The sequence below is a fragment of the Pteropus alecto genome, unplaced genomic scaffold (assembly GCF_000325575.1).
Source record: "Pteropus alecto unplaced genomic scaffold, ASM32557v1 scaffold60, whole genome shotgun sequence".
NCBI classification, from domain to species: Eukaryota; Metazoa; Chordata; class Mammalia; order Chiroptera; family Pteropodidae; genus Pteropus; species Pteropus alecto.
Genome location: NW_006430726.1, coordinates 7,089,182 through 7,108,154, shown reverse-complemented (window position 1 = coordinate 7,108,154; position 18,973 = coordinate 7,089,182). Strand labels below are relative to the sequence as shown.

General features: G+C 36.9%; 1 protein-coding gene across 1 annotated transcript in view; it reads left to right on the top strand.

Annotated features, from left to right (window-relative positions):
• Positions 1 to 1,486: 1,486 nt before the first annotated feature.
• SCAPER (S-phase cyclin A associated protein in the ER) overlaps positions 1,487 to 18,973 on the top strand; it is a 176,281-nt gene continuing 158,794 nt past the window's right edge. Inside the window, 5 exon segments of the mRNA XM_025050312.1 lie at positions 1,487 to 1,569; positions 4,491 to 4,608; positions 6,907 to 6,977; positions 13,179 to 13,376; positions 18,413 to 18,513. Coding sequence (XP_024906080.1) covers positions 1,564 to 1,569; positions 4,491 to 4,608; positions 6,907 to 6,977; positions 13,179 to 13,376; positions 18,413 to 18,513 — 494 coding nt within the window. The 5' untranslated portion in view covers positions 1,487 to 1,563.

Genomic DNA, 18,973 nt, shown 5'->3' with positions numbered 1-18,973 from the left:
TATACAGCCTTGAGGTAGGAGTGTGTCTGGTATATTGGGGACATAAAGAGGCCAGTGTGGCTGGAAGGGACGAACATGAAGGTGGACAGGAATAGGAGGTGCGGTCAGAGAGGTATGGGGAGCTGGAAAGTTTAAGGTGTGGTTAGGTTACTGCAGGGACTTTGGCCTTTACTCTGAGGGAGATGGAGAGGCATTGGAGAGCTGCGAACAGAGGGACCGCATTTAAACAATATAACGGCTTTACTGAGATGCAATTCGCATATCATACAGTTCATCCATTTACAAATTAGGTTTTTAGTGTATTCAGAGTTGTACAATCATCACCATAATGAGTTTTAGAACATTTTCATCATCCCCCCAAAGAAACCTGTACTATTAGCTGTCACTCCTGTTTTCTTCCGACTCCCTAGTCCTAGACAACCAATGATCTATTTTCTGACTCTCTGGATTGCCCATTCTGGACACTATGTATAAATGTGATTATGCTACATGTGGCCTTTTGTAACTGGCTTCTTTCACTTAGCAGAAGATTTATCCATGTTGTAGCGTCTACAAGCACTATCTTCCTTTTTAAGGCTGGATAATATTTCATTTTCTGAATATCCCACTGTTTTAATATATCAGTTGATGGACATTTGAGTGGTTTCCACTTTTTGGCTATTATGAATACTACTGCCGTGAGTATTTGTATGAGTCTTTTTTGGACTTATGTTTTCGTTTGAGGTGCTGCATTTAAAGGGAGCAAATTCACTTGACCAAAGATACATGACCTCAGCTCTCATCCAAGCAGGTTTGGTTCCGATTGCTGCCTGCTTTTCTTTGTTCATTAGCTCTTCTCACAGGGTTAGGCCATTCTTCCTAGCAATTTCCATGAACCATGTGTTCTATCTAGTTTTGAATTTCTTTGAGTAAAGATTTGACCACATTAAGTAATTTACCTGAAAAGTAGAGTCTCTTCTGTGTAGAGCCTTATGTCATTGGTAATTAAGATATTCTGACAAAAATCTCAGTTTTTGAAAGTTCCTAAGGAGAAGTTACATAGGATTTTATATAATGGGTTGGGATTTGTTAGTGAATCGATTCAGCGAAAGCAGCATTAAAAAATATTTAAAAAATAGAATAGAGAAGGAAATATCAGAGTCCTCTCATGTAAAACTTTCATTTCAGTTAAATGTGTGTGAACTGAGTCAGGACATAAAGTGTGTGTGTGTGTGTGTGTGTGTGTGTGTGTGTGTGTGTGTGTGTGTGTTTATAGATGGTAGTAAAAAGAGTTTTAAGCCTCTGGGTGGGGGTAACATGGACTGTTCATGTAATTAACACTGTTTCTCTTCCATTTAATTTTATTTGGAGAGTTGGGGTATTTAAAACATTAACAGGCCACATAGAGGAACAATTTTATTTTTTACTTAATTTGATGAGAAACTTGTGAGAATGGGATTTGTATCTTTTATGAATAGATATGATTTCCTGACAATGTTATGACTAATAGTACATGTATATTTTATTATAGGAGTCACACCCCATGGGTTTATGTGGTAAATGAGCATAGAAGATAATTAAAGAATGATGGTAAGTGATCGAACTACCTTAAACACTAACTTTAGTTTTTTTTTTGGCCTCCCTCTTTACTTCCTTTCTTCCATCTATGTTCGATTTATAATCTTTTTTGATGTAGTATTTGTTAAGAGATATTCCGTGGAGCACATTTGTTACAAAGCACAGAAACACAGTGAACGACTGTAAATGTGTATTCAACCTGCGAGCCCCAGACCGGCTCCTACCATTTGTGGGATCTAGGGTAGGAATACAAACAGAAGCCAGCTTCTTTTATGTTTTAATCTTAAAAATTAAAAATCAATCCATGCTAACAGCTTGACTTGTTTTCCTACCCAGGGCCTAGCCAGCTCTTAACAGAGCCATACTCTCCCTGGAGCAAGCAGTGTGGAGGTTGGGCCAGCACAGTCTCTGGATCTGGGATAGGGGCCGATGTGGTGAAACTCCCCAGAGAGCCTGGACAGAGAGGTCCCCCTCCCTCACACTTTTCTAACTCAAGTTTTTCAGGCCGTTCTAAGTATCTTCTTAAGCTATCCATTTTCCATGAGTTACTCTGGAAGAGGAGGGAATGCAGTTTATAGGGGAACCCAGTCTGCCTAGATACCTCCTTCGAGAGATTCGGGCTGTCCATTCTAAAACAAAATTACATGTTTTCCTCTCAGGTTTCCTAGCACAGGGTCTGTGATTTGCCTCCTTCCTTTTCCTTGCCAACACTTTTTTTTTTTTTTTTGATCGTAGCCATCCTAATTGGTATGTGGGTAATCATTTTTACTAGTTTTTGCTTTATCCTTTATTGTTCATATTTTCAAAGAGAAGATACATATGCACATATGCATATGTATATTATGTATATTTTCATCATTCTTTCTTGAACCCACAGATATTATAGTTTCATACCTTGTTTTTCTTCTACTTAGCAATGTACTCTAGAACATAAGCAATCTCCATTCCTTGGGATAGCTGCATAGTTTTTCTTGTTGATTTCTGTTATTTTTAAACAGCTCTCCTGGGCAAAGTATAGTAAAGCACTGCTTATCTGCCAATTGTGACTCTAAAGAAAGTGGCCGGAAACCTGAAAGTAAATGAGGAATGCATATGATCATCCACAACAGAATTCCGAAACTACTTTGTATATTAGAATCCAACAGATAAGTAAATATAGTTTCCCTAATGAGAGCTAAGTTTCTTACTGTTGGACAAAAAAATTATAATTAAGAAAAGGGGAAGGCTAAAATGGTGTGGGATTGATATCAGAGGTTTTAGTATTAACTCATGGTTTTTAATATCCCTGTGCAGATAGATACAAAAATGTAGATGTGTGTATTGTGGGTGAGTGCATAAATATAGTTCCTGTCATCTCTCATGATTCTGTGGGTTGATTGGTGGTTTTCATGCCGTACCTGGGGTGCTAGGATGGCAGCAGTCATCTGGGGCTCGACTCGGCTGGAACATCCATGGTGGCTTAGTGGATGGTGTCTGGCAGCTGGACGTTCACCTGGGGCTGTCAACCAGAATGCTGCCTTACCCGGTCTCTCTACTGGTGGCTTGGGCTTCTCTTGGCCTGATGACGGCATTGCAGGAGTGAATATCCCAAGAGGGAGCATTGGAAGAGACCCGGGTGGAGACTCCAAAGCTTCTTTTGAACTGGTCTCCTAAGACATAATCTCAGAAGTTATGCAGTGTTACTTTCATTTTCATTGGTCAAAGAGCAAGTCACAGCGCCAGATTCAAGGGTGACACAAGGGTATGAATACTAGCAGGCGTGGTTTTTTGAGTGGAAGGGATATCTTTGGAGACTAGCCGTTATACCGATTAATGCATATATTAGTTTTTGCTCTTCTACATGTTTGGTTCGCTCATTTGGCTTGTTAACTCCTTTAGGCCTCATGTTTCTTTGTATTCTCCTCAGTGTCTGCCACAGTGCTTCGCACATAGTAATTGCCCAGTAAACGTATTGTTGTCTAAAACTCTGAGGAATGCTACACAGACCAGGCTGGCAAGAACTCGGAGAGGATGAAGGCACCCATTAATTGAACTGAGATTTGGGTCTAAGCCCAGTAGTGAACTTTTTTCAGAAAGAGGCAGATTGCCCACAAAGAACGAAGGGTTAGGCGAAGAGCTGATGTCCTCCTGCTGATAGGGATGCTTTAGAGCCCCTTTCTTTTCGTAGATATTTGGCTTATAAAAACAGGCTGTTTTCATATAGCTTTCATTAGTGGAGAGTTGTTTTCTTTTACATTACTGGACCTGGCTGCCACTGTCCAGGGTCTTGGTGGGCTTGCACCTGTAGGCTAGTGTTGCTTTCCACTGGTTGGGGCTAGAGTAAGCAAGAAATTATACACGTGCTCGTGTATATATGCACACACACCTCTTCATATACATACACTCATTGTGTGCAGTAGTTTGAGTTTTAAAATTTGCTGTTTAAACATGTCAGAGGAATTATTGTTTAGATCCCAATTACTTGGAGATAAAATTATGCAGTGGAAATTTACAGCTGAGTGGAAATTTACTTTAACATTATCTCTAGAGGAAAAATAGGGTTCTTGAAAGCATTTTATGCCGCAGAGAGTTTTCAGGGGGAATGTGTAGCATGTTTGTTAAAACCGATCTCTTCCATACCTTGACCTGATGATATGTAAGAGGTGGAGCTGCAGTGGGTACCAGCAGTGTTTGTACGCATCAGGAAACTTTTTCTAACCTTAGATTATATATATTCTTTAAATTGTTGATTTTTAAATTGTAAAATTCAGTCTTTTTAGAACTAAAAAAGATCTGTGACTTCCTTTTCTCTGTTTAACCACCTTTCCAATCCCAAATTAGTCTTAAATGTTTTCTTTCTGAGAAATACGAGAAATAATGAATTTGTTTACCAAATATATTTTACATGTTGACTAATCTAATAATCTAGTAAATACTCTGTTTTCTGTACACAGGCTTCATTCCAGCGCTCTAATAGTCATGACAAAGTAAGGAGAATAGTCGCAGAGGAGGGTCGTACAGCAAGAAATCTAATAGCTTGGAGTGTTCCACTTGAAAACAAAGAGGATGATGGTACGTATTAAAAATAAGTTTCATTTTGTTGGAAATTGGAAGGTTATATTTAGATCTAAAGGGTAGATAGTCTGAAAACTGTTTGTAACTAGGACTCTTGGGCAAATTAATAATTCTTAGCAGAATAAGTTATTTCGTGCTCTGGTGGTTTCAAGATGGTGGTTTGCTAACCACATTGTTTCTTTATTTCTCAGTTGACATTCTAATGTAAGAAGGGGCTTTCCCTTTTCTCCTTTCTATATATAATTTAGAGTAAGTATTTAAATTTGTATGGACTCCTGGTTTTTTATTTAATGAGTTACAAGCCATCACTCTGTATTGATGCTTAGATTGGTCTAGGTTTGTCTAGTGGGAGACCTGTTAAGCTGCCTCCTGTTTCCTTTTGACGTGTTCTTTGGTCTTTGAGACCATCCCCACACGTCAGGATGTTTCAAGCTGTACAAGAGTTTTTACCTGTGTTTTATTCTTATTTACTTTATGTTTACATTTTTAAAAACATTGTAATTTTTTTTTAAATTTTATATCATTTACTTTCTCTTTTTACATTTATACCTGATTCATTTATAGTTTATTCTTAACATATAGTGTGAAGTGTGGATCTGATCTAATCTTTTTCCATATGGGTAACAAGTTGCCCCAGTTCTTTGAGATGCCATCTTTGAATTTCCGTATGTATTTACATTCTTTTTCACTAGTCTTTCTATTTAATTCATGTGTGAGTGCCACACTAGTTTTAATTATGGAGGCATTATAGTATTTAAAAATATCTGTTGGGACTACTTCTCCTTGGGTAGCTTTTCTTTGTCAGTCTTTCTAGCTATTTTTAGAGAGCATTATTTTGAATCAGAAAAACTTTGCAGTAGAGGGGAAATTAAATTATCTTTTTAAATTTAGCTTCTAACTAGCTAAAATTTTCATAAGGAGCTTACTATTTATTTCTTTGATAAAAAAATATTAACATTATTTACTACAAAAGTAACAACATAAACCCTAAAAATGTTTACGGTTATTATGTATTAAGAATGTTTTGTGAAAATTTATTTTCCGTTTTCCATGAGTTACTCAGAGCACAAAATAATCTGAAGGTGTTTTTATTTAAGTCGCTTCTATTAAAACCACATAAAAAGCAGAAAAATAGCAGTAGTGAATCATGTCTATAACTTAATTTCGCATATAAATATGTAAAACATTGGCCAGTACAATTTTAAGGCTTCATTTATATTTATTGCACAATAATGGAACTATAAACACAGAGAATTAGAACTTTCTGAATATGCTAATGATAAAGGAAGAATGTTAACTCCATAATTTCTGATAAAGATTATTTTATATTGCTGAATCTGCCAATTATAGAAAAATATTTTGCTTTTATTGAAAAACAGCTACTTGTTTTTTGGCTACAATATATACTCAGATATTTCTGAGGATAATAATTCAATTTTTAAAAGTTCTCATCTGTTCTTTGTTTTATTTGTTTCCTCTGCTACTTGTTCTAAGCTGGTTATTCTATTGGACATTCTAAAAATTCTCAAAAGCCTGCTGGTACATTGTTTTCTTTAGTGAGAGGGTGAATAAAGGGTTGTGTAGGTGAGTATAGAGCTCTTCATGCTGATCAAACAGTGGGCAGGCCCACTTGTGTGCAGGTAAACTGTGGGTAGGTGTCACTGTATTTGTACTGCTTCAGGGCTCCCGGCCCCAAATTAGTTTGCCGAAAAGGGAAGTTACTTTGTTGTAGGTAATAGAATTCTACTCCTGTTTTGAATTGCTCTCAAGAATAGTGATTATAAAACAGGAGTTAGTGTCTTTTTATAAAACAGAGCAAGTGAGAAATGTATATCTAACTGCAAAAGTACGAAGAACTGAAAACCTCCCTTTTCAAATGAAACTGTGTATTGCATAAATCAGATTAATTAATCAAAACAGAAAATACTGAGTTTTATATGGTGAAAATATATTCTTAATTTTATTGTTGAAATAAAATTGAAATTTAAATAAGTATTTTACAGACCTGTATACGTATGTTGAGAAGTATCACTAACTTGACCTTGTTTTCAAATAGAATATCTGACTGCTCTAAGAAGTTGATTAATCCTGTTCTGAGAAAGCTGTTCAGTGAAAGCAGTTGCTTGGAAATCTGATTTTTTATTATACCCATAGTTCATATTGACCATGTATAGATTGTACTGTTCTGTGGTCTCCGGAAGGAGATTATGTATTAATATGCCTGAATGATTTGTGTAGTGCGATTTTATATTATATATTTGTTGATCTGTATATTTATCTATTCTTGCATTGAAGGAAAATCTAAATGTCAAACTGGTGGAAAATCAAAGAGGACAATTCAAGGCACTCATAAGACGACTAAACAGGTATAATATATACAATTTTCTACTTGACTTTTTTTTTTTTTTTTTAAATTCCTACAGCACCTGGTATTCCTAAGTGATCTCTCATCCAAGTACTAACCAGACCTGACCCTGCTTAGCTTCAGAATCGGGCATGTTCACGGTGGCATGGCCTTAGACTCTACTTACTGAGTTTTAATTCCAATTATAAAATCTACTTTTTCAGGATTTGAATATTGTATATTTTACTTTCATGTATAGCTTTAATGTAACATTAACATTTATACAGTGCTATGTGCCTAGCTTGTACTAAATATTTTACAAATACTAATTTATTTGCTGCTCTGTAATCCATTGACGTAGGCATTATTCTTATCTTCATTTACAAATGGGGAAACCGAGGTGTTAAGTCTTTTAATATTTGGTGGAATTCACCAGAGAAGCCATCTGGTCCTGGAGTTTTGGTTATTATTTCATTTTCCTTACTAGATTTTCTCTTACATCGTGATTCAGTCTAGGAAGGTTATATAATTCTAAGAATTTACTTCTTCTAGGTTGTCCGATTTGCTAACATATAGTCTTTTGAAATGTTTTCTTATTATCCTTTGTATTTCTGTGGTATCACTTGTGACTGACTTCTCTTTTCTGATTTTGTTTATTTGAGTCAATCCTTTTTTTGTTCCTTAGTGAGTCTAGCGAAAGAATTGTTAATTTTATCTTTTTAAAGAACTATTTTTTCTCTTGTCCTTTTAATCTCTTTTCTTTCGTCTTTTTTGTCTATTTTATTTATTTGCTCTGATTTTTACTATTCCTTCTTTTGACTTTGGGCTTTGTTCTTTTTTCTAGTTTCTCTAGGTGTAAGGTTAGATTTTTTGAGACTTTTCTTTCTTCTTGAGGTAGGCCTGTGTTGTTACAAACTTTCCTCATAATACTGCTTTTGCGGCATCCCATAGATAATGGGTTTTCATATTTTCATTTTCATTTATCTCCATATATTTCTTTATTTCTCCTTTGATTTCTTCGTTGACCCATTGGCTCTTCAGTAGCATGTTTTTTAATTTCCACATATTTGTGATTTTTCCATCTTTCTTCTTGTAGTTGATTTCTAGTTCTATGCTGTCGTGGTCGGTAAAGATGGTTGATATCATTGCAGTCTTAAATTTATGGAGACTTGCTTTGTGTCCCAGCATGTGGCCTATCCACGTGCACTTGCGAAGTGTGTGTATTCATTTGCTTTTGGATGGAATGTTTTGAATACATCTGATAAGTCCATCTGGTCTAATGTATCATTTAAGGCCGATGTTTGCTTCTTGCCTTTCTGTCTTTATGATCTATTCATTGGTGTAAGTGGGGCACTAAAATCTCCTATTGTGGTACTATCAATTTCTCCCTTTAGATCTGTTAATAAGTATTTTATATATTTCGGTGCTTTTAAGTTGGATGCATACATATATTAGTAAATATTACATATTCTTGATGAATTGTCTTCTTTAGCATTACATATCGTCTATATTTGTCTCTTGTTACCTTTTTTGGCTTGAAGTCTATTTTGTCTGATAAAAAGATGGCTACACATACTTTCTACGGATACCATTTGCTTGGAGTATCATCATCTACAGCTCTTCACTTAGAGTCTATATTTGTCTTTGAAGCTGAGATGAGACCCCTGATGGCAGTATATAGTTGAATCTCTTTTTTAATCCATCCTGCTGCTGTGCCTTTTGATTTGTGAGTTCAGTCCTTTTACATTTAAGGTAATTACGATATGAGGGCATACTGCTGCCATTCTTTGTTTTGATTGTTCTGTTTGTACATCATTATTTTTTCTTGTGTTTCTGATGGGCATTTTTGGTAGTTTCCTGTGATGCTTTCTTTTATTTTCTCTGTTTTGTGTCTCTAGGCTAGATTTCTGTTTTGTCGTAACCATGAGGTTTATATAAGATGTCTTTTAAAGCAGTCCTTTTTCTTCTGATAGCATCTTATCGTTATTTGCCTTTACAAGTTTATTTTTTTCTCATTTATGTTTTAATCACAAATTATCTCTTTTTATGTCTGTGTTCATTACCAAATCGAAGTAGCGCTAGCTATTTTAAATGCTTTTTTTCTTTAACCTTATGCTACAGTTGTTTAACACTCTATTCTGTAATAGAGTTGCAATTTTCAGATTCTCCCTATTTATCACCTTGTCAGACTTTTATGTACTTTTGCCTTGCCTTTTCTGAATGCAGAGCTACTTTCAACATTTCTTGTAAGCCAGGTCTTGTGAATTCCCTCAGCTTTGGTTTGTCTGGGAAAGCCTTTATTTCTTCTTCATATCTAAAAGACAGCTTTGCTGCAGAAATTATTCTTGGCAGTTTTCATCTTTTGGTCTTCTGAATATGTCATTCCACTGTCGCCTGGCCCATAGAGTTTGTGCTGGGAAATCTGATGTTAGCCTGATGGGAGTTCTTTTGTAGGTTACTGTGTCTTTTTCCCTGGTTGCCTTTAGAATTCTTTCTTTATCGTTGTCTTTTGACAGTATTAGTATAACGTGTCTGGGAGAAGGTCTTTTTGCATTGAGATAACTCGTTCTTCTTTTAGCCTTTTATACTTGTGCATCCAGCTCCTTCTCCAGGTTTGGGAAGTTCTCACCTATTTTTTATTTCATTTATTTATTTTTTAAACTTAAGTTTGTTGGGGTAACAGTGGTTAATACAATCATATAATTTTCAGGTGCACGTGTTATCATTTGACATCTTTATATTCTATTTCACCTATTAATTCTTTAAATGGGCTCTCTGTTCTCTTCTTCTCATTCTGGGATCCCCATTGTCCTGGTATTGCCTTTTCTAATGGAAGCAGATAGTTCTTGTAGAGTTCTTTCGTTTAAAAGAAAAAATCTTAGTTCTCCTCTTTTATGTTAATCATTCCTTGATTTCTGTCTTTTCTTCCATTTGATCTGTTCTATTTCCCATGCTTTCTAATGCTTTCTTCATCTCATTTATTCAGTTCTTCAATCTCATTGAAGAATCTCATTTATTTTATTCCTGAGCTCATTGCACTGCCTTTATGAGTTTTCTTATATTTTGTTGAGTTTCTTCATGATAGTGATTTTGAATTTTCTATCATTTGATCACAATCTGATCACAGTTGTGACTCTGAGTTTGGTTTCTGGAGTCTCGCTATTTGCTTTTTGTGATACTGCGTTACTGTGATTATTTATGGTGCTCGATGAGCTTTCTCCAGCCAGGGTGTGTGAAGCAGTGAACGAACACCTTTCTTATTGGATAAAGCTTTATTTACTTTAGTTGTAACGATTCAGCAGGTTGATAGTTAGAGGCCTTTCTTTTGATTTCCAGTAGGTGGCACTATAGGTCAGGTTTTTGGTTTCTCTTACTTGAGCTGACTGGTTATATATCTGATTGATGATAGCCCACACTTTCTACCCTTCACCTCCACAGTCTCTGCCAGAGTTATCACAGGTTCCCTCCTTGTGGCTGCTCGTGCCTTGGGGGTGTTGCTGGTGCCTTGCTGTTGCCGGTGTCCCTGTGGTTGCTGTGTTCTCACCGGGATGGTGTGTGCCGCTGCTGCATCTGGGGACTTCTGGGTCTTGCGCACTGCCATCAGCGGGTGGGTGGGAGAGCCGGAGTAGCTGGTGCCTCGACTGCTTCCGGCATTTTCAGGCTCGCATGTGCTGCCACCACAGACTGGGGTTTGGGGTTGTGGGTACCAATGTGGGAGCTGGGGGTGGGAGCCAGAGTCATGGTGCCGATGCCACTGCCGCCCTTCTTTTCCTTTGTTGAGGCCATGGTACAGGGGGCCAGAGTGGCAGATCCCATCTTTGCTGCTGCTACAGAACTTGCAGGGGCTGTGGACTCAGCCACTGAAGCGGAGGTCCCAGGGTTTTTTTTTTTCTGCCAGTTTCGCCTCCCCGTGTCTCCCGATCCACTCACTTTCAGATGGGCACATGTGTGGATCGCTCGGCGTCCTGGTGTGTGGACCGGAGGAATCTTTGTTGATTTAGGAAGTTCCCACTAGTTATAGATTGAAAGAGAGAGACAAAGGGAGTGTCTCACTCACTATGATGCTGACGTCACTCCTGACGATGACTTTTTAGATACAACACCAAAGGTATGATCCGTGAAAAAAATCATGGGTAAACTGGATTTCATTAAAATTAAAAACTTCAGTTCTAGAAGAGAGAATGTCAAGAGAATAGGAAGATAAGCCACAGACTTGGAGAAAATATTTGTTAAAGACACATCTGATAAAGGACTGCTATCCAAAATGTACGAAGAACTCTTTAAAACTCAACAGGAAAGAAACAACCTGATTGAAAAGCAGGCCAGTCCTTAACAGACCCCTCATCGAAGAGGATAGACTGATGGCAAATAAGCATCAAGGTGAAAAGATAGTCCACATCATATATCATCAGGGAAATGCAAATTAAGACAACAATGAGATACCACTACACACCTATTGGAATGGCCAAAATCAGGAACACTGACGGCATCAAATGCTGGTGAAGATGTAGAGTCTCGGGAACCCTCATTCATCAGTGATGGGAATGCCACGTGGTGCAGCCGCTTTGTAAGATGGGCAGTATCTTACAAAAGTAAACAGTTACTATACCATACAACACTCATGCTTCTTGGCATCTGTGCAGAGGGTCTCCTGTGGCCACATGATCTTGGACAAATCTGCTAACCTCTGAACTTCAGTTTGCTAAGCTGTAAAATGGAGCTAATAATACATACTTTAAAAATGGTGTGAAGAAGGTTGGAAGATTATGTTAAGGCGATTTATGATCTATAATCTTGTATAAATTATTTGTTATTACTGTCATAGTTATCAGGGAAGTAATGAGCAGAATTAAGCTGGGCTTCGGGACAGATGCTAGTTGAATGTGATTTTGAGTTTGGTTGAATCCAAGAAGGGGATATTCGCCGTAATACTTAAACCATTTACTGCGAGGGCTGGAAAGAACTTGGAGAGCAGTTGAGGCAAAGGTTTTGTGGATTATTGATGATTGCTTTGAATGAAGAGAATTTGTTCCTGGACTATGACTGTCAGATAAAATATTTGCTAATATTTATTAGCTACATCTGGCAACTATAGTCTGGATGTGACTGGAGAAGGAGGATGTGCAGCTTGATTTCAGCCTTTTAAGGTGTGTGTGTTTGTGTGTGTGCGCGTTTGTGTGCGCATGTCATGTTTGCCTGCTTTTTGGTTGTGATGCTCTCTATAAACAATATTGGCTAGAAGAGATTCACGAAGTGTAGAAATTACTATTATATGGAAGGCAAAAACCTAAAACAAAATAGGGGGCTATAACCTTCTATGAAAAAGAAAAAGACTAACAAGGAAACAGGAGTGATAGATACACATATGAAACAACCCAAAGAAATCTGGGATTGTTTGTTGTTCTAAATGTAGTAGAAGGTTAGTATTTATTTATCTAATTTATTTATTTATTTATTTATTTATTTATTTATCAGTTTAAGTAGCCATAAGAGAGATAAGTAACTCTAGGAAGAAGCTTCAGGTTTTCATTTTGAATTTAGGTCTTTATGTAAACTATATGCTTATGTTTTTGGTAGAAGGATTTTGTGTTAAGTCTATAAAACTATAGAAAATAATCTTTATTGTCAAAAATTGGCCTGTGAATCTGAGGAAAGAATGGGTTATATAAACACTAAAGTTACTTGGTTTGGTGAGTCTGCTCTGCAGCTGGTACTTGGTTTTATTTTTCATCATTGTTCTTTTCTAGTCAGTTCTTTCACATTTGTATGTTAATTTTTACTCTAGAGAAGTGATTTAAGATAAAATACAGCAACTGAATATACTATAGTCTTTGTTATTTTCTAAATGAAGATATATGCAAGCAATTTCAACGTGTTGACACTGCTGCTCATTATTCATAAACGTGTGTCAGTGTGCCGCACACGTACCTCAGTGAGTCAGAAGCCACTTAGTGCTCCTTTCTGACTAAGGGCCCATTCACAGTCGAAGTCACTGTAATCTACATTAAGACAGATCGGAAATAAAAATTAAGCTTGCAAACCTGCTGTTTCTGTTTATGATGACAAGCTCTGTTTAGATGAATTCAGTGTGATATGATATAAGCTGAAAATAAGAATGTCATGTTTTAAAGTATTTATGTTGAAAAAACGTGCTTTACATAAGAATCCAATTCTTGGAGGATTTAAATAAATATCTTTTTCATGTTTTGTTTTGCTTCACCAGAATACTTCAGTAGACTGTAAAATAACATCATCTACAACTGGAGAGAAACACTTTGATAAAAGTCCGACTAAAACAAGGCATCCTCGGAAAATTGATCTTAGAGCTAGATACTGGGCATTTCTTTTTGACAATCTTCGCCGGGCAGTAGATGAAATCTATGTAACTTGTGAATCAGATCAGAGTGTGGTGGAGTGTAAGGTAAGGTTTACTTTGAGGCTTTGTAATCCATTTGAAGTCAGTCTCCAATTTTTGCTACACCTTACTTGATCACTTACCTCAGTATATAGTAATGTATTAATAATTATAGTCATCGTGCTATATGTTAGATCTCTAGAACTTACTCACTTTACACCTGAAAGTTTGTACTCTTTGATCAACATTCCCTATTTTCCCCTACCCCTTGAGACCACTGTTCTCTCAGCTTCTGTGTTTCAGGTTTTCCTTGCTTTTGATTTTTCAAGAGTTCGCATTACCTAATTATGTACTTTTATATTCGCTGTAAGGTTTGGTAGAAAGCTCTCTTAATATGTAGTCCTGTCTTGATATATAAGAAATCAAAGGAGTGGACACACACACAGACACACACACACACACAATTAGTTTAAAAATCTCTCATATACATTCTCCATTGGTCCTGTAGGTGGCACTGGTGAGATTTCACATTCTTTGGTTTCATGTTTAATGTCTTGAATTGGACATCGCTCCCTTTTCGTTGAGATACTTATCACTCTCCTAATTCACTCTGGTCAGGGAAAAGTGAGATTGATGGCTAACCATAAACAATCCAGGGTGGGAATGGAATGTCATGGGAAGGTGTGTTTCTATTTTTAGATAACCATGTGTTTGTAATAGGATATTAAACAGATACACAGCATAAGCTGTCTTTAAAAATTCACTAAACGCCCGGCCTTTTAGTAAATAAAAATTATATTCTATATTACTTTATACTAAATAAAGTTATTTTGAGAAAAACCAGAGCGATACATCTTTAGAAATATTACAAAAGTAGCTTCTCCATTTCTACAGTGAACTGTGTTGAAAATCCTGGAATTCCTTATTTAACCTTTGAAATATATGTAGGATGAAAGGAAAGTTACATGTTGAGATGGCAGGCAGCTGGTTTCAGAATGAATAGTAATTGAAATGCAAATTTATGATTGTCACAAGTAATATTGTTACTGTCAGCATGTAAAACTTCTTGTGTTTTAAAAAAAGAATTATTTTTAAGCAAAATCATATCCGTAGAGTTTAATGAATCAGTATGTTGTGGTAGAAGACACTATTGGACTTAATTTGGAGTTTTAGTTTCTTATAAAATGAGCTTGTGGGCTTAGATAACCTCTGGGTCAGCTCTAGAGATCAGTCAGATCAGCAGATTCTTTGATTTTTTGATGAAAAATAACAGAAGATTGATCGAAGAAATCAGATTTGGTTTTAAAATGTGTACTACTTCATAGAAATGAATTTGACGATTTGTAATCTTGTCTCCATGATGAGCAGAAGAAACACATGCCCCTTCTTCGTGGTAGTATATTCGAGGAAGCTCGACTTGACCACAAGGTAGTGTGGCTTTTATTTCTGGCTCTGTCACTCGTCTGCTGAAGTGTTGTGAAAATTGAACAGAAGTAGAAACTTGTTGTTCAGGTTGTAGGTTATGAAATGGAGAAGACGTTGACAAAGTGAGCAGAGTAGAGGTGTGTTCTCTGTTCTTTATACTGTGCCAGGATGCTCAGAGATTCATGCTGAAAAGTAAAATCTGGGAGCTTAAAAGTTATTTTCATACTCAGCTTTACTACTCTTCTCATCCAGGACTTACAGGTAGTGTAGCATTTGGTCAAAGCATATGCCGTGTATATATACTTAGAGGTCGTTTTTTTCCCCTGTTCTTTTATACAAGCACTTTGTTATCTCATTTGATTAGTACCTTTGTGAGATACATAGCCGTTTTTTCTCCTCATTTTTCTGATGGATTCAGTACTTGATTTGCAGATGTACTGGCAAGATTTATCCCTATTTGTGATTTTTGTGCTTTAGCCTTAGTTATGTAACCACAGTTCAGTTCTTTGTCTCATATGTGAAGTGCAGTTAATAATACCTATGGTATGTAGTTCACATAAAAAATAGTAAAGAGTAAAAAGTATGTTTCCTATTTCAGCCAGGATTGTTGACCAGAGCCCACTTCGGAAATCAAAAGAGGCTAAATACTTCATTTTTTAAGTTTGAAGATGTAACTGTTATGCCATCAGCTGCTTCACTGCATGACTTGCTAAGAGCTGACATTCCAACGAAACTGTACTCTAACCATCCCCACTGCATTTCCCCTTCTTCCATATAGCGTGGGCTCGAGGGTGGGCTGGGGGAGATTGCCTCTGGAGAGTGCACGGTGAATGAGGCGGCCATCCTCTCAGCTTGTCTCGCAGAAGCTTGAGGTAGGGCTTGAATCACATGTGCGGATGACTGACTGATATTATTAACAGTATTGAGAGTGGTTTACTTGTTGTTTGGCTTCCAGATGATTTCCCTTTTAGAACTACTTATTCTATTAGTAGTTTCAAAAAAAAAAAAGCTGTTCTTAAAAATGCTTTTAAGAACTTATATCACTTTTGGTAAAGCTCTGTCTTTCGTAACTCTGGTCACTGCCGTCGCGTGTGACGCATGTTTCCACCCCTTCATCGCCACAGCAGTTCACCACTGTGCTCCTTCCTCCAGCTGAACTGAGGGCTGTATCAGTATCCTGGGCCCAGGGGTCTGTGCTCTGGCGTTGTGTGTCAGGAGGACAAGCGATGGCGCCAACCATCCTGCTCTGCGCGCCAGTAACTAGAATTAATTACAAACCAATCAAATCTGTTGCAGCCAATTGGTAAACTAATTGGTAATTTTAGCTGTACGTCTATATGGAGTGATCTGAATGCCCATAACATTACTTTCAGAGCCACTTTTGTTCTGTTTCATCCTGCTTGACAAAATGGCCTTCATAGCTGTGGGGACAAAGATGTGCATCAGTGACTGTGAGCCTGCTCTAGCTGCTTGTCTTGTTTGCGTTCCCTTGTTCGTAAAACATGACTCGGATTACAGCTTCACGGTACCACGCTGATCATTCCTGATAACGCTGAGCTAAACACTCCTTAAAATAGGTTGTTTAAGCCTCCAAATGTAACTTCTCTGTGCCAGCTAGTGTCAGAGGTACAGCTGCTCAGTCTTGTAGAGAGTTATTTTCCCTCCTCCTCCTCCTCCTCCCTCCTCTTCTAGCAAAAAGGAAAATTCAGAAAACTTATGGAATAAATTATTCTGAATTAAATCTTTCTGTGCTCTAATGTAGTTGATTTATGTTGAGTGAATTTAATTAAAGAATTTGAATTATATTAGTAGCATTGAGAAAAGGAAGCCAACTAAATTGTTTAAGTTTTCCTTTTCCTGATTGTAGAACACTATCATTACCAGTGATTATTACCTTTGAAAGGAAATAAACAGTACTTCTTTGTTCAGTGGAGTCTTTTAAAGTAGAATATGACTTTTGTGACTGAAGTGAGGTTGGTACTGTATTTTGTTTGTAATTCGGTGTACATTTATTATTTGTCTTTGGCCTGATTTCCATAGTGTAGCAATATCTTTTTAAATGTTTATAACCGAAAAGTGGTTTTGAGGTCTTTGAGTACCGCTTGTACTAGAAAGTCAGACGAAGAGTTATGGAAAAGTAATGATAAAACATGATCATTTTCTAAAATTTATTGGGGTAACATCGTTTAATAATATTACATAAATTTCAGGTGTTCCACTTTATAATGCCACATCTGCATACTCCATTATGTGCTCACCACACAAAGGATGGTCTCCTTCCATCACCTCGTATTCGACACTCTTTACCCTCTTCGTTCTCCCCCTACCCTTTTTCTCCCTGGTAACCACCATTCTGTTGTCTGTATCTACGTATCTATGATTTTTTTGTTTGTTTGTTTGTTGCTTTTTGTTTTATATCCCATATACGGGTGAAATCATATGGTCTTGCCCTTTTCCATCTTACTTATTTCATTTAGCGTAATACTGTCAAGATCCATCCATGTTGTCGCAAATGGCAATATTTTACCTTATTATGGTCGAGTAGTAATCCATTGTGTATATGTACCACATCTTCTTTAGCCAGTCATCTCTTGAAGGCCATTTAAATTGTTTTCTTGTCTTGGCTATTGCACAATTCATACAACTTAACAAGAAAAAAAAAGCAGTTTGATTAAAAAATGAGCAGAGGACTTGAACAGATACTTTTCCAAGGAAGACATACAGATAGCCAGCAAATGTATGAAAAAATGCACAAGATCATTAGTTATAAGGGAAATGCAAATCAAAACTACAGTGAGATACCACCTCACTGGTTAGAGTTTGTTACCAATAAGATAAGAAATAAAAAGTGTTGGAAGCAATGTGGAGAAAAGAGAACCCACTGCTATTGGGAGTGACAACCTCTGGAAAACCATTCAGTATCACATACTAACGCGGAGCATACGCTTACCCTGTGACTCAGCAGTTTTACTCTTAGGCTTATACTCGTCAGAAATGCATACATATTTGCAAAGGACAGCTACATGCATAACAGCAATTTGGAAATCACCTGAGTATTCATCTACAGTTGATCAGATAAATAACCATTCATGTAATAGAATACTGTTCAGTAGTGACCTTGGACAGCGACAGTAAATGAATTGCAGGTACACTCTGCAGTATGGATAAACCTAGTAAACAGATGTACAAAAGTCAAAAGTAATAATACTCTATGATTTCATTTATATGAATTTCAAAATCAGGCAAAATTAAACTGTTAGAGGTTAAAGCATGGTTACTTGCAGAGGGGTGGAGCAGTGATGGTGGGGGGCCGGGGGCGCGGGGGGGCGTCCACAGGGAACTTGTAGAGACTGGCATTGTTATGTTTTTTGTCCTGGGTGGTGGTTGCATGGATCTTTGCTTTGAAGTACTGTATCTGTACGTTTACCTTTCGTGCACTTTTCTGTTTCTTTAAGCTTCACAATAAAAAAGGTTAAAAGAATGGTCATTTGGGAAGTCTTGAGAAGAAATATCAGTACTATCTCTTGGTCTTTAGTTTCTCAGTTTCACTAATTTAAGAAGGAAAATAAAAACCAAAAACTTACAGAATTATTTCCGAAGTCTTTCATTCTGAAGTTCTTTTTGAAACTTTTTAGTCTCAGCATGGAATTTAATGTTTCTTGTTTGTTTTCAATCAGGAGGTACTAATGATGCTGGATAACTATGTAAGAGATTTCAAAGCATTGATTGACTGGATTCAGCTTCAGGAAAAGCTAGAGAAGACAGATGCTCAAAGCAGGTAATGAACTCTGGTCTTCATAGCAGCCAGCATTTTCTAAAGCAGTCACTGAAATTGACAGGGACTTGAGTTCAGCTTAACTTGAAATTTGTAGAAATCTAAAAGTTGGGAACTGCATTTCTCATTCAATGCATCAGCAGATACATACTTGGTACCTACTAGTGCAAGCCATTTATCAAGTACAGAAATTTAACTGCTGAATATGATACATTTACTGTTCTCATGAATTTGTAGTCTAAGGGTGAGGTATAATAGAAATTATTACTTCAAAAAACTATTGCACGTGTTCAGAAAAAGACAGGGTCATATCTCTTTTTTGGGAGTAGACCAGGAAAGGATTCATGGAGGATACAGAAGAAGTGTTTAAAGGGTGTGATGGATTTTAACAAGTGGTTGGCCTTTCAGATGAAGGGAATGAATTAAGACAGCCATAGACGTGCAGAGCCTGCGAAATGAAAAT